Consider the following 18,428-nt stretch of genomic DNA (forward strand, 5'->3'; position numbering starts at 1 on the left):
ACATAATCTGAGATCTGAAAGTCCTTCCCGCCAAAAAAGTCCAATCTTCTCTGATTGGTCAATTTGAGCGGCCTGATTAAGCTCCGCCCACCAGTGGAAACTTGATCACGCAACATGGCCGTGACCCTCACAAAGTCCAGACTGAAATGCTGCCATCACTTTAGCTACTAATTAAGAAAATAGTATTAATTTTTTTAGCACCTTTCAAGGCTAAAACTATTAAAAACCAACCAAAGTCCTAAAAAAACAACAAAAACCAAGGTCAAACATACACATGGATCCAGACCTGCAGTCCCCCCTCTGACCACTAGGGTCTGGATCCAGACCTGCAGATTTACCCAGCATTGAAGATCTATTTCTACCAGTTGGGTAAAGCTGAGTCCTATCAGCTCTTGAGGAAACGTTTATGCCTAAATAGATGATAGGTGATCTATACAGGGATGGCTGATGTGTGGGCTGCCTCATACCATTTAGCTATTGAGAAATAAATGATTTTAGAGGACAAGTTAAAGGAGCATGAGGCTCCTTTGAAGAAATGAGACTCTCTAGCGCCACCCTTCACCACGACGGCCGTTGGGGGTACTGCAGCCAACAGTGAAGCCGGCACGGGAGAACGGGGGGAACGTGCATGCAGCATCATTTGATGTCACATCCGCAGGACAGCGCGGGAAAAGCGGCCCCAGCCTTGCAGCACATTTTGCAGCACGCAGCCTGTTCAAGGCAACGGACAGATATACTGGAACGCTTCATCTGACATTAGTACTAGAAAAATTAAAACGTATACAATTTCTTTTCATAAATCCTGCCTCAAGCTCCTTTAATTAGTTTTAATTAAGGCTGGGCAACATTTAAAATTTTTAATCGCGATTAATCGCATGATTTCCCTGATAAATCACAATTAATCACATTGTTTATGTAAAATCAAATAATGAAGTCAAAAGTTATGCAAAGTGCACTTTTATTTATAAAAGTATGAACGAAAGTGCCATAACATTTGTTGTGCAAACATCTCAGCAAACATCAGCACTTGTCAGTAACACATATTTAGTGTAAAAATGTCAAAATAAATTAAAGCTGCAAGCAGCGATGAACGGGCCCTCGCACTCACGTCCACCACCCCCCATAAGCATATCAGAAATGACAGCACCCACGACTTCCTATGTCAAACCATTCAAAAGTTATAGAAGAAAAAAGGGACAACCAATCAGAAGAAGGGGCGGGGCTAGTTCAAGCCAATGAAGGTCAAGGACTCCATACAGAATCTGATGACACCACCCACTACTCTCTATGTATAAACATTCAAAAGTTATAGCAGGAAATAGGGACAACCAATCAGAAGAAGGGCGGGGCTAATTCAGGCCAATGAAGGTCAAGGACTCCATACAGAATCTTATGACACCACCCACGACTCTCTATGTCAAACCATTCCAAAGTTATAGCAGAAAATCGGGACAACCAATCAGAAGAAGGGGCGGGGCTAATTAAGGCCAACGAAGCTTAAGAACTCATTACAGGGTCCCATGATACCACCCACGACTTCCTATGTCAAACCATTCAAAAGTTATAGCAGAAAAAAGGGACAACCAATCAGAAGAAGGGGCGGGGCTAATTCAGGCCAATGAAGGTCAAGGACTCCATAAAGAATCTGATGACACCAGCCACGACTCTCTATGTCAAACCATTCCAAAGATATAGCAGAAAATCGGGACAACCAATCAGAAGAAGGGGCGGGGCTAATTAAGGCCAACGAAGCTTGATGACTCATTACAGAGTCCCATGACACCACCCACAACTTCCTATGTCAAACCATTCAAAAGTTATGGCAGAGAAAAGTATTCTAGGGGGCACTGTTGAGCCGTTAGGCCACGCCCATTAATGCAAACCATGAAATATCAAATTTATCGCCAAGTCTGTCTTGCATGCAAAATTTGGTGACTTTTGGAGAACTATCAAATATGGACCAATCAGATTTCAAAATGGCCGACTTCCTGTTCGGTTTCGGCCATGGCTCCAAGAGACTTTTCTTTAAGCTGTGCCATGATACAGGTGTATAGCGATTTTCGTGCATGTACGTCAAACCGTATTGTGGGGCTTGAGGCACAAAGTTTTCCGGGGGGCGCTGTTGAGCCATTTTGCCACGCCCATTAATGCAAACCATGAAATATCACATTTATCGCCAGTCCTGGCTTGCGTGCCAAATTTGGTGCCTTTTGGGGAACTATCAAATATGGACCAATCAGATGAAGGGGGGGTGCGCTTGTTGGCGTCTAGCGTCGCCACGGTAACACTTTTGAAAGAGAAAAGTAATGCGTGTAGTCGCAGGATGGAGACGCACATTTTGATGTATAACACATCTGGGTTCACGATACGGTTCGGTCCGTATTAATTCTCGAAGGAATGGCATATATTGCTCCAAAATTACGCGATTAATTCAGAATGTTCAAAATGGCCGACTTCCTGTTCGGTTTCGGCCGTGGCGCCAAGAGACTTTTCTTTAAGTTGCGACATGATACAGGTGTGTAGCGATTTTCGTTCATGTACGTCAAACCGTATTGAGGGGCTTGAGGCGCAAAGTTTTTTCTGTCTGAACCAATCAGATGAAGGGTGGGCGCGCTTTTCGGCGTCTAGCGTCGCCACGGTAACGCTTTTGAAAGAGAAAAGTAATGCGTGGTGTCGGAGGATGGAGACGCACATTTTGATGTATAACACACCTGGGTGCACGTTACGGTTCGGGCCGTATTAACTGCCGAAGGAAGGCATAAATTTCGCCAAAATGACACGATTAATTCAAAATGGCCGACTTCCTGTTCGGTTTCTCGACATGACGCCCAGAGACTTTTCTTTAAGTTGGGCCATGATACAGGTGTGTACCGATTTTCGTGCATGTACGACAAACCGCATTGTGGGGCTTGAGGCACAAAGTTTTCCGGGGGGCGCTGTTGAGCCATTTTGCCACGCCCATTAATGTAAACCATTAAATATCAAATTTTTCGCCAGGCCTGACTTGCATGCAAAATTTGGTGACTTTTTGGGCACGTTTAGGGGGGCAAAAAGGCCTTCCTTTTGTCAGAACAATAAGAAGAAGAAGAAGAAGAAGAAGAAGAAGAATTAAAGCTGCAAGCAGCGATGAACGGGCCCTCGCACTCAGGGCCACCGCCCCCCATTAGCATATCAGAAATGACACCACCCACGACTTCCTATGTCAAACCATTAAAAAGTTATAGCAGAAAAAAGGGACAACCAATCAGAAGAAGGGGCGGGGCTAATTCAGGCCAATGAAGGTCAAGGACTCCATACAGAATCTGATGACACCACCCACGACTCTCTATGTCAAACCATTCCAAAGTTATAGCAGAAAATCGGGACAACCAATCAGAAGAAGGGGCGGGGCTAATTAAGGCCAACGAAGCTTAAGAACTCATTACAGAGTCCCATAATACCACCCACGACTTCCTATGTCAAACCATTCAAAAGTTATAGCAGAAAAAAGGGACAACCAATCAGAAGAAGGGGTGGGGCTAATTCAGGCCAATGAAGGTCAAGGACTCCATACAGAGTCCCATGACACCACCCACAACTTCCTATGTCAAACCATTCAAAAGTTATGGCAGAGAAAAGTATTCTAGGGGGCGCTGTTGAGCCGTTAGGCCATGCCCATTAATGCTAACTGTGAAATATCAAATTTATCGCCAAGTCTGTCTTGCATGCAAAATTTGGTGACTTTTGGAGAACTATCAAATATGGACCAATCAGATTTCAAAATGGCCGACTTCCTGTTCGGTTTCGGCCATGGCTCCAAGAGACTTTTCTTTAAGCTGTGCCATGATACAGGTGTATAGCGATTTTGGTGCATGTACGTCAAACCGTATTGTGGGGCTTGAGGCACAAAGTTTTCCGGGGGGCGCTGTTGAGCCATTTTGCCACGCCCATTAATGCAAACCATGAAATATCACATTTATCGCCAGTCCTGGCTTGCGTGCCAAATTTGGTGCCTTTTGGGGAACTATCAAATATGGACCAATCAGATGAAGGGGGGGTGCGCTTGTTGGCGTCTAGCGTCGCCACGGTAACACTTTTGAAAGAGAAAAGTAATGCGTGTAGTCGCAGGATGGAGACGCACATTTTGATGTATAACACATCTGGGTTCACGATACGGTTCGGGCCGTATTAATTCTCGAAGGAATGGCATATATTGCTCCAAAATTACGCGATTAATTCAGAATGTTCAAAATGGCCGACTTCCTGTTCGGTTTCGGCCGTGGCGCCAAGAGACTTTTCTTTAAGTTGCGACATGATACAGGTGTGTAGCGATTTTAGTTCATGTACGTCAAACCGTATTGAGGGGCTTGAGGCGCAAAGTTTTTTCTGTCTGAACCAATCAGATGAAGGGTGGGCGCGCCTTTCGGCGTCTAGCGTCGCCACGGTAACGCTTTTGAAAGAGAAAAGTAATGCGTGGTGTCGGAGGATGGAGACGTACATTTTGATGTATAACACACCTGGGTGCACGTTACGGTTCGGGCCGTATTAACTGCCGAAGGAAGGCATAAATTTCGCCAAAATGACACGATTAATTCAAAATGGCCGACTTCCTGTTCGGTTTCTCGACATGACGCCCAGAGACTTTTCTTTAAGTTGGGCCATGATACAGGTGTGTACCGATTTTCGTGCATGTACGACAAACCGCATTGTGGGGCTTGAGGCACAAAGTTTTCTAGGGGGCGCTGTTGAGCTATTTTGCCACGCCCATTAATGTAAACCATTAAATATCAAATTTTTCGCCAGGCCTGACTTGCATGCAAAATTTGGTGACTTTTTGGGCATGTTTAGGGGGGCAAAAAGGCCTTCCTTTTGTCAGAAAAATAATACAAAGAATTCCTACAGATACAATAGGGCCTTCGCACTGAAGGTGCTCGGGCCCTAATAATTCCTACAGATACAATAGGGCCTTCGCACTGCAAGTGCTCGGGCCCTAAATATAGCTTCTTGCCACTGCCAGGGCATTAATGTCATCCTGTTTTTTTATGAAAAATAAAAAAAAGTCTACCAACAAAATCCTGATTCACAATCATGACATTAAAACAGGCAATTTCTGAGGAAACAGCAGAAACTTTTAACGGGGAGCAGCATTACCGTCTATATTCACCACCAAATGTCCCAGTTAGAAAGTGTGAAGCACAAAAAAATAATTATTGAAATTTCCTTTACAGGGGTCGAATCCGCCGTCTGGGAGAACTTTAAAATGAAAATGTCCGTAATTTTACCGCTCTCCATGTCTGTTTTAGCTTTTCCACATGTTTTTCCGCCAACTCTCTTCCGGTTTCGCAGCAGTCGGAAAAAGACTTTTCAAAACAAAAGCATGTGAGCAACATGCGTTAATGCGCGGTAAAATAAATGTCGGCGTTAATAAATGAATGAGCTAACGCGATAATAATGCGTTGACTTGCCCAGCCCTGGTTTTAAAACTTCCAGTAAGGATGATTGAGAGTTTTGTAAAAACAGTAAAATATCATCAGCATATAAGCTGATCTTATGGTGCACTTCAGATGTCCGTATTCTTTTGATGGAGGTTCTGATGGATAGCTGCTGCTATTAAAGAAAGGGAGAGTGGACATCCTCCATTGGTGGTCACCGTGGCTCCGGGTTCATTGTTCAGGGTCTTGATCCAGTCCTGGCCAAAGCTGGACATATTCTGAACAATAAATCACTTCATATTCTTTATAACTCGCTGATTCTGCCTAATCTAACATTATGTTCAGAGGTGTGGGGAATTAATCACAAAAGCTCTTTACAACCACTGGGTATCCTAGCCGCCAGAATCATCCTTAATGTCGGTTTTTACGAGTAAACAAACCCATTATTCAGAAAATGTAAAATTCTTAAATTTGAGATTTGGTGGAATTTAAAAATGCTCAAATTATGTTTAAAGAAGGATCCAAAATAAAAAAACAAACAAAACAAAACAAAGCATCTAATAAATTATTACCTGAGCACATACAGAAAATGCTTTTTGAAAGGGAAGCTGGATATCATTTAAGGGGTCATTTAGACTTAAAGATTTATAGCGTACGTACAACAAGAAAGAATATTTCAATTCATGGCTTAAAACCTAAATGAGGAACTAAAACAAAGTCAAAATTTAATACAATTTAAAAGGAAATATAAGGAAGTGATTTTCACAAAATACAAAAATATGGGTGGGTGAAAGTACAAATGTGTAGACTGAGAAGTGCTCATATGATGAGTATAGATGAGATAGATGGGTGTACAGGTGGATGTGGTGAGTTCAAGGCAAAAACGAAAAAATTGATGAACCTTAACTTTGATGTGTGCTCAGGTCCGTTTGGTTTATTCATTTATTCCTTGGTCAGACTTGTAATTTTCTCAGTTTCTGAAAGTCAATGTAACGTCCACAAAAAGTGATTTTGAAATGTATTATGGTCTCTTATTTTACACTGGAATGGATTGTCTCTTGGATTCATCGTTCAAATGGAGTCCCACAAGGATCCGTTTTGGGACCTAAACTTTTTATTTTATACATTAATGATATTTGTGAAGTTTCAAAGACTCTACAGTTTGTCTTATTTGCAGATGATACAATTTTCTTTTGTTCTGGGGATGATTTGGGGCTTATCGCTGAAAATATCACCAATGAAATGGTTAAACTTAAAAGTTGGTTTGATAAAAATAAGCTTTTGTTAAATCTGAAAAAAAAACTAAACTTATGGTTTTTACAAATCGAAAAAAGGATGAAATTTCACTTTCATTTGCAGGAGAGAGCATTGAGAGAGTGTCTGTGTTTAGGTTTTTGGGTATTATTTTAGACGACAACCTGACATGGAAAAACCATATAGCATATGTAAAAGCCAAGGTGGCGAAGAGTAAATATATTTTGAATAAGGTTAAGTTTATTTTGAATATTAACACACTAAGAACTCTGTATTGTACATTTATCTTGCCATATCTAAATGATTGTGTGGAAGTGTGGGGTAATACCTATGTAAGTTACATCTCTCCTCTGTTTGTGCTACAGAAAAGAGCAGTGAGAGTCATTCACAGGGTCGGCTTCAGAGAACCATCAAACACATTATTTATTTCGGCAGGTTTGTTGAAAATAGCGGATATAGTTGAACTTCAAACTTTAAAAATAATGTTTAAAGCAAAAAATAGATCGTTACCAGAACAGTTACAAAATGTGTTCAGATTGGAGGATGAGGATAACAGACTTAAACTTGATTTCAAACATACTTTTGCAAGGCTAAACATAAAACACATGTGTATTTCTGTTACAGGTGTAAAATTATGGCATGGACAAAGCAAGGAACTGAAAAGTTTGCATCAGCTTAAAGGGGACCTATTATGAAAAACACGTTTTTTCTTGTTTTAACATATATAAAGTGGTCTCCCCTCACCCTGCCAGCACAGGGGAGACAAAATACCATGAATTTCTGCAAGCTCTCTGACCCCCGCCTTTCAGAGTCCCCCAGTGTCACGTGTTTTTTTTGAGCCGATTAGAATCTGCTCCCGTCGTTACGTAACGACAGGAGCAGATTTCCATAGGTTCAGCCTCCGCTGCTGAAACCACGCCCACAACCAGCTCTCTCCGCTGCTGGAGCGGTGCTTCCTTCAGCCAGTCGGACGCGGCGCCGCGGCGGAGCGGATCCGGGTTAAATCATCCAGGTTCCCGGGTGGTTTGGGAGCTGGGTCCTCGGGGGTCTATCCCAGGCTGGACCAGCTTCACCCTCCGAGATTTTCAGGCAAATCTGTCGGTTTGATCACCGGTAACCGACGATGCGCACAGGATGCGCTCCGGAGCCGATCTGTGCGCCCGCCGTGCGCTTGCAGCGCCCGTCGCGCAGCATCCGCCGGGCAGATCCGGCTGAAATTCCGCTGGTCGGTCCCCGGGAGTCCCTGCTACCAGTCCAGGCCGGTTCCTGCGGTCCCGGCCGGTCGGAACCGGTCAGATTCCCCCGTTAAAGCCGCAGTGATGCGCGCTGCTCCAGCAGCGCTGCTCCCAGGCGCCCGGCGTGGCTCCGGGGCCAGCGTTCAGCATCCGCCGGGTAGATCCGGCTTAAATAGTGCATAAATGTTATTTATATACAACTCATATTTTATTTTTTTAACAATAAAGTTTCCATTTGTGAAAATTCAGTGTTGTATTTATTTACAGGCTCGGGCTGCTCTGGCGGAGCAGGTTTATTCTCCTCCCCTGCTACACGTCATTCAGGGAGCCAATCAGCGCAGAGCCTCATTATCATACCCCCCCCTTCCCTAAAAATGAGGCACAGAAAAAGAGGTTAGAAGCGGTAAAACTAGTGACATGGCCCACAGGCTGGATTTATGATTTATGTAGAAAAAACAAGCTTTAGATTGTTTTTAAGACATTCAAGGCCTGTTTAAAATATACATTAAATGCCATAATACGTCTCCTTTAAAAGTTGGTTTGATAAAAATAAGCTTTTGTTAAATCTGAAAAAAAAACTAAACTTATGGTTTTTACAAATCGAAAAAAAGGATGAAATTTCACTTTCATTAACAGGAGAGAGCATTGACAGAGTGTCTGTGTTTAGGTTTTTGGGTATTATTTTAGACGACAAGCTGACATGGAAAAACCATATAGCATTTGTAAAAGCCAAGGTGGCGAAGAGTAAATATATTTTGAATAAGGTTAAGTTTATTTTGAATACTAACACACTAAGAACTCTGTATTGTACATTTATCTTGCCATATCTAAATGATTGTGTGGAAGTGTGGGGTAATACCTACGTAAGTAACATCTCTCCTCTGTTTGTGCTACAGAAAAGAGCAGTGAGAGTCATTCACAGGGTCGGCTTCAGAGAACCATCAAACACATTATTTATTTCGGCAGGTTTGTTGAAAATAGCGGATATAGTTGAACTTCAAACTTTAAAAATAATGTTTAAAGCAAAAAATAGATCGTTACCAGAACAGTTACAAAATTTGTTCAGATTGGAGGATGAGGATAACAGACTTAAACTTGATTTCAAACATACTTTTGCAAGGTTAAACATAAAACACATGTGTATTTCTGTTACAGGTGTAAAATTATGGCATAGACAAAGCAAGGAACTGAAAAGTTGCACAAGTTTGTATCAGCTTAAGAAAATGTTTAAAAAAGAAAAGATAAGTGCCTACAAAAAAGAAGGAGAAAGAGAAAAAAATAGATAGAAGAGTGGTATTTTTGTTTGTTTTCTTGTTATAAATATGTGTATAGATAGATTGGTGTTCAGTAAGTCAATGTCATTGTATTAACAGAGAGGGTTTTCTTCTTCCTGCTCCTTTTCTTTCATGGTGATAATGTGTACTTCATGGAATTTTGTACAACATTATTAAGAAGATATATATATATATATATATATATATATATATATATATATATATATATATATATATATATATATATATATATATATATATATATATATATATATATATATATATAGGAAATGAAATGAAATGAAAATGTTCAAGTCTGTTACTTTACACTATCATGTAATAATAAGGTGCATTTTATAGGGTCTTGATCCATGTTCTGCCTTGTGTAGGTAACAATAGATAAGGTTTTTGTGAACTTACCTAGAACGGTGGTTGTTTATAGCATTGTTTGGTTCCCTAAATAAAAAAAGATAGGAGGAAGTGGATAAATCCAAGATGGCTGAACGTAATGACGACGTTTCCACAAGTTCAGATGATATTGACCTGATATTGTTGTTGCTCTGGACAACATTGGTCCGTAACTATTGCTTATGACATATATAATTCTTGTCTATTTGTTCTGTGTAACAATCGTATCATTTTTTGCATATTTACGTTAGTTATGAAAATGTTTTGCATGTAACAAGCTCATTTGTAATGTCAGTCAGGTGATACCACACTTTCTATATTTCAGTTTTACGATGGTCAAACAGAAGGTCAGAGGCCATTCTTCAATAATCCAGCTAAAAGAAAGAAAAGTTTGTTTTTTGGAGCATCGTTATTTCGCTGTTTAGCCGGTGAACACCAGAAAAACTCAGTGTATAATTGACTTTCCAAAACCAAATTTTTGCAATGTATTGGGGAGAAAGTACCAACTGATTCTGCTGAAAACCTTTTCTGCATCTAAAGTGACTCTGATAGCATCTCCGTCTTGTAAAGAGATATTTGGTAGTTTGTTTAATCAGTGTTTTCCACTTAAAATGACAAGAAAAAAGAAGAATGACAATTTCCATAAGCCTTGGTTTACTTTAGATCTCAAAAAAATGTCTTTTAAAAAGAATAAGTCTTACAAAAAATATATTTTGAATCCAACCCCTCTAAACTTAAAAGAATATAAAACATATAAAAATAAATATGTGCATATTTTACGTTCAACCAAAAAAAAACATATTTCTCAAAGAAACTGAAGGAATCAACAAATAACATGAAATCAACATGGAATGTTATTAATCAATTACTAAATAAAAGAAAGAAAACATCGTCAGGTTTGGCTTCTCCGTTTCAAAATGGATTATTTTAATTAGTGATCCATATGAAATCGCTTGTGGTTTCTAATAAGATTGATAATACTGTGGGTAGTCCTTTGGATTTCTTAGAGCGACAATATCCAGATAAGCTACAATTTGTACCACCACAAATAAATGAAGTAAGGGATATCATTAAAATTTTTAAAAACACCTCTGCTGGCCATGATGAAATGAGTAGTTCACTGGTAAAAGAGATATTTAGTTTCATACTCGAACCTCTCACTCATGTTTTAGGTCTATCCATGGAAACTGGTATTGTTCCTAAGGATTTAAAAAAAGCAAAAATTACACCTTTATTTAAAACTGGTGATTCAGGTAATTTTTTTTTACAAATTATCGTCCTGTGTCTATCTTACCTTGTTTTTCTAAAATTTGGGAGAAATGAATTTATAATAGAATTTTAAAACATCTATATGAGCATCAGTATGGATTTAGAAAAGGTCACTCCACCTACAGTATATGGTATCATTGCAACTCACAGACAAAGTACATACAGCTATAAATGATAACAAATTTGCACTGTATTTTTTTAGATCTCAGTAAAGCATTTGATACAGTTAATTATCATATTTTGTTGGCTAAAATGAAACATTATGGTTTCCAAGGAAATATACTAAAATTATATGAGTGAGAGGGAACAATATGTAATAATAAATGGTTGTGTCTCAAATATAACTCAGATATCATGCGGCGGTCCGCAAGGATCTATCTTAGGACTCTTATTTTTTGTGTTTTATCACTTTAAAACCTCATATTGTACATTTCTGTTTATTTCCATTTATACATTTTATTTTATTCTATCTCTTATTTTATCTCTATATATTTGTTTGTTTTTATATTTTTATTTTTATTGTATTGCACCAATCACCACAACAAATTCCTTGTGTGTGTTAACAAACTTGGCAATAAACCCCTTTCTGATTCTGATTATTATTTCTTATTTAAATGATTTTTCATCAACAGTTTGTAAATTTTCTTTTCCAATTTTGTTTGCTCAGTATGATTTTATCACATACTGATTGACATACTCTAATTAATAATACAAATTAAGAAATAATGAGAATCTCAAAATGGTTCCAACTCAACAAGCTTGCATTAAATATCAAAAAGTAAAATTTGATCATATTTGCAGGTAGGGGTAGGAAATATCTTAAAGATTATATTAGAGTAACAGTAAATGGAAATGAAATTTCCCAAGTCTCACATACTCGTCTTTTAGGTATTTTGGTTGATGAGAAAAATGAATTGGAAAAAACATACATTTCATTCATAATAAAACTGTGTCATTGGGCATCATCAGCAAACTGCAAAATCTCGTTAATATTTCTTGCTTATTAACTCTATATTATTCTATTATTTATCCTTATTTGATTTATGGTAATATTGTTTGGGCAAATACATACCCTTCATCAACTTTATTTAATGCAAAAACGATTTGTAAGACTGGCAACTTTTTCTAACTCTACGGAACCCTCTACTCCTCTGTTCAGAAAACTCAAAATTCTTTCAGTATATGACATAAATATTCATCAGATATGTGTGTTTTTATACAAACATACAGTATGTTTTCGCCTTTTTCTTTACCACTATCGTTTAGTAATTTTTTCAAATATAATTCTCAAATACATTCATATAATACTAGACAGGTCAATCATCTTCATCTTCCTTTTTATAAACTAAACACGACCAGTTTTCCCTCAGATATCGTGGAGTTACAGATATGGAACTGCAAATCTCACATTATCAAAACCTCTGTTTCTCTAGAGATTTTTAAAAGAAATTTATCATCTCATTTAATTCACATTTAAAAAATGTCACAAGTTTTCTTTTTTTTTTTTTTTTGTTGTTGATTATTTTTTGTGTGTTGATGATCTGTAACTACTGTATGTAGTCTAACCTTCTTTGTTTTTTGTTTATAGTTTTCATCTTGTTGTGTTTTTTTGTTTTTGTTTTTTGTAATTTACTGTTTTACTTCCTAAATTGAGGGGAGGTTTCGTTGCATAAGCCCGTTGGGCTTTTTGACCGCTCCTGTCACATTTGTTTTACTATTTTGATTGTAAGTGTTACTTTTATTGTGTGCAATCTAATAAAATAAAAAATAAAAATGCTGTCCTGCATGTTTGACGTTTCCCTGCTTCATTTCACCATGATACAAATGGCGGTCCATAATAGAGATGTCCAGACCGTGAAGACCGGCTGACCACAATTATCAGAAGCTTTAAAGGAAAACAACTAGAACATGCAGGACAACTGCCCTCGAGGTTGCCCACCCCTGATCTAAGTTATTTTAAGTCCCAGTAAGTACCCGACGATCTGCTGATAGAAGATGAACTTTCTTTTTGACGTGTATGTACGATTTAAGTTTAAGAAGACAGCAGGATATAAGTCTACATTTTGATGACATCTGTTTCCATCTTGGCTTTAATGACGTAGTTTTAAGAGATTTATAGACGAAAAACACCTGGACGTCTCGTTTCACTCAGTCTCTACGACATTAAGCTTGTCCACATCTATGGACTCCTCCAGCAGCTCCTCCAGCTCTAACTGGTTCTGTCCAATGTCCTCAAACTGGGTTAGGAGTTCCCTTTGGACCGTTGGAATCGTCTTGTAGGTCGTGGACGGCACCACTCCGACATCGTAAGGCTGCAGCTTGAGTCGTTGGATGTCAGTGGGTGGTGTTGAAGCCTTGCTTCTCTGTTTGAGACTTTTATCCACCAAGGTCATGTCACTGTGAAGCTCCTTATAGCTGTGATGATCAACGCTGAATGGCAGCAACCACCGACAAGACCCCTGGCAGCTTCGCAGCTTCATGTCGATGTCCACCTGATGAAGCAAGCCAGACAGCTGAGATGTTAGCACCACTTCCAGGCCTGGAAAATAATCCAACAGCCCCATAAATGTCCCATAGTCAACAACATGCTGGACTAGCTTTGATGGAAAGGGTGTTGCTGATATATTTATGGTTTTATAGATCTTTACCCAATTTACTCATGTTCTGGGTCTCTGGAAAGCGCCTAGTGACAACTTCTGTTCTAATAGACGCTATATAAATTGAATTGAATTGAAAACTTATTGCAGTGTTCATGATTTAGTGTGGAAGTTTATTGCTGTGGGCAGGAATGATCTCCTGTAGAGGTGTGAAGGGTCTCCTGTAGAGGTCTGAAGAATCTCCTGTAGAGGTCTGAAGAATCTCCTGTAGAGGTCTGAAGAATCTCCCGTAGAGGTCTGAAGAATCTCCTGTAGAGGTCTGAAGAATCTCCTGTAGAGGTCTGAAGAATCTCCTGTAGAGGTCTGAAGGATCTTCTGTAGAGGTCTGAAGAATCTCTCGTGTAGGTCTGACTTATACAGACTGATAATAGACTGTTGTAATAGACGATATATAAATTGAATTGAATTGAAAACTTATTGCGGTGTTCATGATTTAATTCTCTTCAAAGAGTCAGTGCGGAAGTTTATTGCTGTGGGCAGGAATGATCTCCTGTAGAGGTCTGAAGGAAGTCCTGCAGAGTTCTCAAGGGTCTCCACTAGAGGTTTCAAGGGTCTCCTGTAGAGGTTTCAAGGATCTCCTGCAGAGGTTTCAAGGGTTTCCTGTAGAGGTGTGAAGGGTCTCCTGTAGGTCTGAAGGGTCTCCTGTAGAGGTTTCAAGGGTTTCCTGTAGAGGTCTGAAGAATCTCCTGTAGAGGTCTGAAGAATCTCCTGTAGAGGTCTGAAGGATCTTCTGTAGAGGTCTGAAGAATCTCCTGTAGAGGTCTGAAGGATCTCCTGTAGAGGTCTGAAGGATCTTCTGTAGAGGTCTGAAGAATCTCCTGTAGAGGTCTGAAGAATCTCCTGTAGAGGTCTGAAGGATCTTCTGTAGAGGTCTGAAGAATCTCCTGTAGAGGTCTGAAGAATCTCAGGTAGAGGTCTGAAGGATCTCTCGTGTAGGTCTGACTTATACAGACTGATAATAGACTGTTGTAATAGACGATATATAAATTGAATTGAATTGAAAACGTATTGCGGTGTTCATGATTTAATTCTCTTCAAAGAGTCAGTGCAGAAGTTTATTGCTGTGGGCAGGAATGATCTCCTGTAGAGGTCTGAAGGGTCTCCTGTAGAGGTTTCAAGGGTTTCCTGTAGAGGTGTGAAGGGTTTCCTGTAGAGGTCTGCAGGATCTCCTGTAGAGGTCTGAAGAATCTCCTGTAGAGGTCTGAAGAATCTCCTGTAGAGGTCTGAAGAATCTCCTGTAGAGGTCTGAAGGATCTCCTGTAGAGGTCTGAAGAATCTCCTGTAGAGGTCTGAAGGATCTCCCATGTAGGTCTGACTTATAGAGACTGATTAAAGATATTCAACATCTTGCTGCAAACGCGGAAGGACCTGAACGTCCTCTAGAAGTAAAGTCTGCTCTGTCCTCTTATGAACAGCATCAGTGTTGTATCTCCGGTCTAGTCTGCTGTCCAGGTGAACACCCAGGTACTTATACTGCTCCACCACCTCCACTTCTTCTCCCATGATGCAAAATCTAGTCAACCTAATTCTGGTTCTTCTTCACATTCACAAGACGAGATAATTGTCTGTGCACCATGACACAGAATTGTCCACCAGTCCCCTGTCCTCAGTCTCTGGCCCATCTCTGATTCACTCCACAACTGCAGAGTAATCTTGGTATTTCTACAGGTGACACGACTACCACTTGTCCTGGAGGTCTGAGGTGTCCAGTGGGAAGAGGAGTGGTGAGGGGTACATTCCCTGTGGTACTCCTGTGCTGCTGACTACCTGCTCAGACACACAACCAGGTAGTCAGGTGTTTGTCTGGTATCAATAATCCAGATGATTGTGGAGGCGTCCACCTGTGGGTTCTGGAGGTTCTTAGGTAACTCTTTCCTGCATTTCTTATGTAATGTAAGGCGATGTTATGTGGCAACAAAAGTTATCATAAGCTCCTGCTAATATGACGAGACCACCTGCCTTTGGGGCCTTTGGGGCCATTGGGGCCAGGCCCTACCAGAGGTCACCATGGAGCAATATGCTGCCTTGAAGTAAGCATAACAGAATCCGTTGATACTTTGGTGTGGCGGTGCGCCACGATCAGTTGCATTCAGCTGAAACCCTGCATGTAAACGATAATTTGACTATTTACATGTAACACAAAATGTTCTTTCCCAACTGATTCTTCACAAGTCACCTCTGTGCGATAGAGTTCCTCAATCTGGTTCTGCGCGGTGCCGCTCAGCTCCTGGATCTTTTGTGCCAGGGCGGCCGATCGTTTCTGTAGCCTGGTGAGGTTCCTCACCAGTCCATCGGCATGTTCCACCAACTTCAGCTCTGACACTAGACACAAAATACAGCTTCAACAAATCAGCATGAATTTTTGATTCACAAAACCTTCATTTATCCCCGAAGGACAATTAATTAATGACATGAAATGGTCTGGACTTTGGCGGCTGCAGCAAGTCTTAACTGTATCTGTTGATTATGATTCTGCGGTTGGAGTTGTAGATGTGCGTCATCGCCAACATGGACTTCTCGGTCGCATCATGGAGCACCTTTGCTGTCTTACACACCGTCCACAGTTTCTTGTCCAAATCGTTCTCCGTCTGCGAGATCAAACCCTGCAGTCGGCAGCCTGAAGGGCATTTAGAAACCTTTGGAGGAGCACATGAAGGCTGCATCAGAGAGTAAACTAACATACCTCAGCAACTACGAGGTGTATTTCTCAGTACAACATTGTCATGGATCCTTAAACAGCATTGACATTGTCCATCTTCCGTTAGCACGGACACTTCACATCAAGACGGTTCAGGTGGCTCATAAATCCCTATAAATAAATCCCTCCTTGGCCTTTTTACATTAACTATACTGTCATTTGGTTTACGTCACCTAAGACCTTCTGCCAAGATTCGACCCCCAACCATTTGATTACAGGCACGTTTAGACACATTTAGAGCACAAAGGACGCCTTGTTTCTCTTCGTTGACCTCAGCTCTGCATTTAAAAGCATCATTACCCATAGACTTGTAACCAAACCACTCGACCTTGGTCTCCCACACTCCACCCAAATCCGGAGACGGGACTTCTTGACAGACTACTCACAGACACCCCTTTTCTACCAAAGCAGTTCCTGGGCTGGTGCTGGTTATCAACTCGTTCAACTTGGGAACCAGCTGAGAACCGGTTTGTTTTTCCACAGCTCCGGTGCTAAGGAGAGCCATGTTATCACATCGCTGAAAACGACGTTACATTGCTGCATTTGCATGGGCATGAAAGTTGAAGCAAGAACAAAGTATTTGCGCTAATAGGACTTGGTCCATGTAGCTCCTCCGTGGCAACATCTCTAAAAGACAGGTTGTCTCCTCCTCAGACCACTGCTGCTTTGCTGCATCCAGATTAATTCTTATTTGAAAATGTCTCTGTCTCCTAATCTTGCTATTGCTGTTGGTATTAATAACTCCGCCCCCCCTCCGCTTATGTAAGCGGTTCCTTCATCTAGCCAAGCAAAGAGTTGGTGCTACCTCGGAAACCGGTTCTTCTAGCCCAGCAAAGAGTTGGTGCTACCTTGGAACCGGTTCTTCTGGCCCGGAGCCAGTTCTTTCTCTGACAGAATTCCAAATTCAGCACTGGCCTAGAACCTGCCTGGAACCGGTTTGGTGGAAAAGGGGTAAGAGAGTCAGAGTAGGCCCCCACCCTTCCTCAGGCATTCCTCAGGGTTTTGTCCTCAGTCCATGTCTGTACACTCTCTATACAAATGACAGCACCTCCACCCACCCAAGTAACGCCATTGTTAGATTTGCAGACAACACAACCTTTGTTGGGGTTATTGCAGCAGGGCGATGCGGTGGAGAGACTGTTGTCTTTGTGAGACAGTTCTGTCCTCACCCAGTCGTCATCTGAACACAGCGGGCTGGGAGACTTCCCCGAACACTGTTGCTTCAGGTACGAGTAACTGCGACCGGAAGACTGCTGCCCATCGTACCTCTGTTCCTTGAGCCTCACACACGCTGCAGAAAACGACAAACAGGAAAACAGTTCTGAGGTCAGGTTACCTTCAACTGAGGCCTCATACAAACACGAAGCTTTAGAACGAGGCCTGAGTGGCTTTACTGGCTTGTGTTGTGTAACTAAAGGGACTTTTGGACCATTCAAAGGTCGGGATTGTTTTTTAGCACTTCAACAGCTGAGTCAACTGTCGCAGATAAAATGGTTTTGACTTTTGCCTAAACTACTTTATGTACAAGAACATTTTTTCTGTCATAGAGGAATATTTTACAAAACTGTTTCAAATGATGTACAGTCACGTGCAATCGTTTGAACCTCTTCTTTTAGTTTTATAGTTTTATATGTGAAAAACATCTGGTCATAGTGGGTCCAAAAATTTGATTCAACAGCATGTAGGTCCATCTAAAGCAGGTTCAGGTCCAGAGTTTGACCGTGTCATTCCAAAAACCTTGATTCTTTTATTTTCCACCATTCTGATGTAGGTTTGGACAGAGGAGATTGTTCCGTCTGCTGGTTTGTTCATGTGCGGTCTTGACGACCTTGGTCGTGCTTCCATGGAAACTCTTCCAAACCAACTGTCCCGGTCCGGTCTTCTTCTGACTGCTGTCATGGACAATTATATCTAACACCATCAGTGAGGCCCTGAGATGGAGCTCTCTTTTTTTCTTACCACATGGTCAGATTTTTGCATGAATTCACTGGGATGTCCATTCCTGGGAAGACTGACAACTCTCTAGTTTTAAAATCATGAATATTCATTCTCAAAAGAAAATTAACTCCAGTTTGTTTGGAAAGGGATTTATTAACCTTTTTCTACACTGATTCGCATGCACACATGCTTTTCTTAGACTATTGCTGATGTCTTTCCTTCTCGGCATTCCTGAATGTTCCACACCTGGAAACTGACAAAACGTCTGTACATAGGCTGATGAT

General features: G+C 40.7%; 1 protein-coding gene across 1 annotated transcript; it reads right to left on the reverse strand.

The window, feature by feature from the left end:
• Positions 1–9,494: 9,494 nt before the first annotated feature.
• Positions 9,495–17,684, reverse strand: LOC133420397 (fibrinogen alpha chain). Its single transcript, XM_061710085.1, has 4 exons — positions 17,376–17,684; positions 15,961–16,144; positions 15,685–15,830; positions 9,495–13,343 (listed from the first exon to the last, which is right to left on the reverse strand). Exons 2-4 carry the CDS (start codon positions 16,016–16,018, stop codon positions 12,996–12,998), a joined length of 552 nt encoding a protein of 183 aa, XP_061566069.1. The 5' UTR covers positions 16,019–16,144; positions 17,376–17,684; the 3' UTR covers positions 9,495–12,995.
• Positions 17,685–18,428: the final 744 nt, after the last annotated feature.

Source organism: Cololabis saira, chromosome 20 (assembly GCF_033807715.1).
Source record: "Cololabis saira isolate AMF1-May2022 chromosome 20, fColSai1.1, whole genome shotgun sequence".
NCBI classification, from domain to species: domain Eukaryota; kingdom Metazoa; phylum Chordata; class Actinopteri; order Beloniformes; family Belonidae; genus Cololabis; species Cololabis saira.

Bases quoted from the DNA above. Each gene is read 5' to 3' on its own strand.
- LOC133420397 (XM_061710085.1), bottom strand. From the start codon at position 16,018: ATGTTGGCGATGACGCACATCTACAACTCCAACCGCAGAATCATAATC. The intron at 15,831-15,960 runs GTTAAGACTTGC...TTTTGTGTCTAG, and splicing joins AATCATAATCAACAGATACA to TGTCAGAGCTGAAGTTGGTG. The intron at 13,344-15,684 runs GTGACTTGTGAA...TTGCTTCATCAG, and splicing joins AGGAACTCTATCGCACAGAG to GTGGACATCGACATGAAGCT.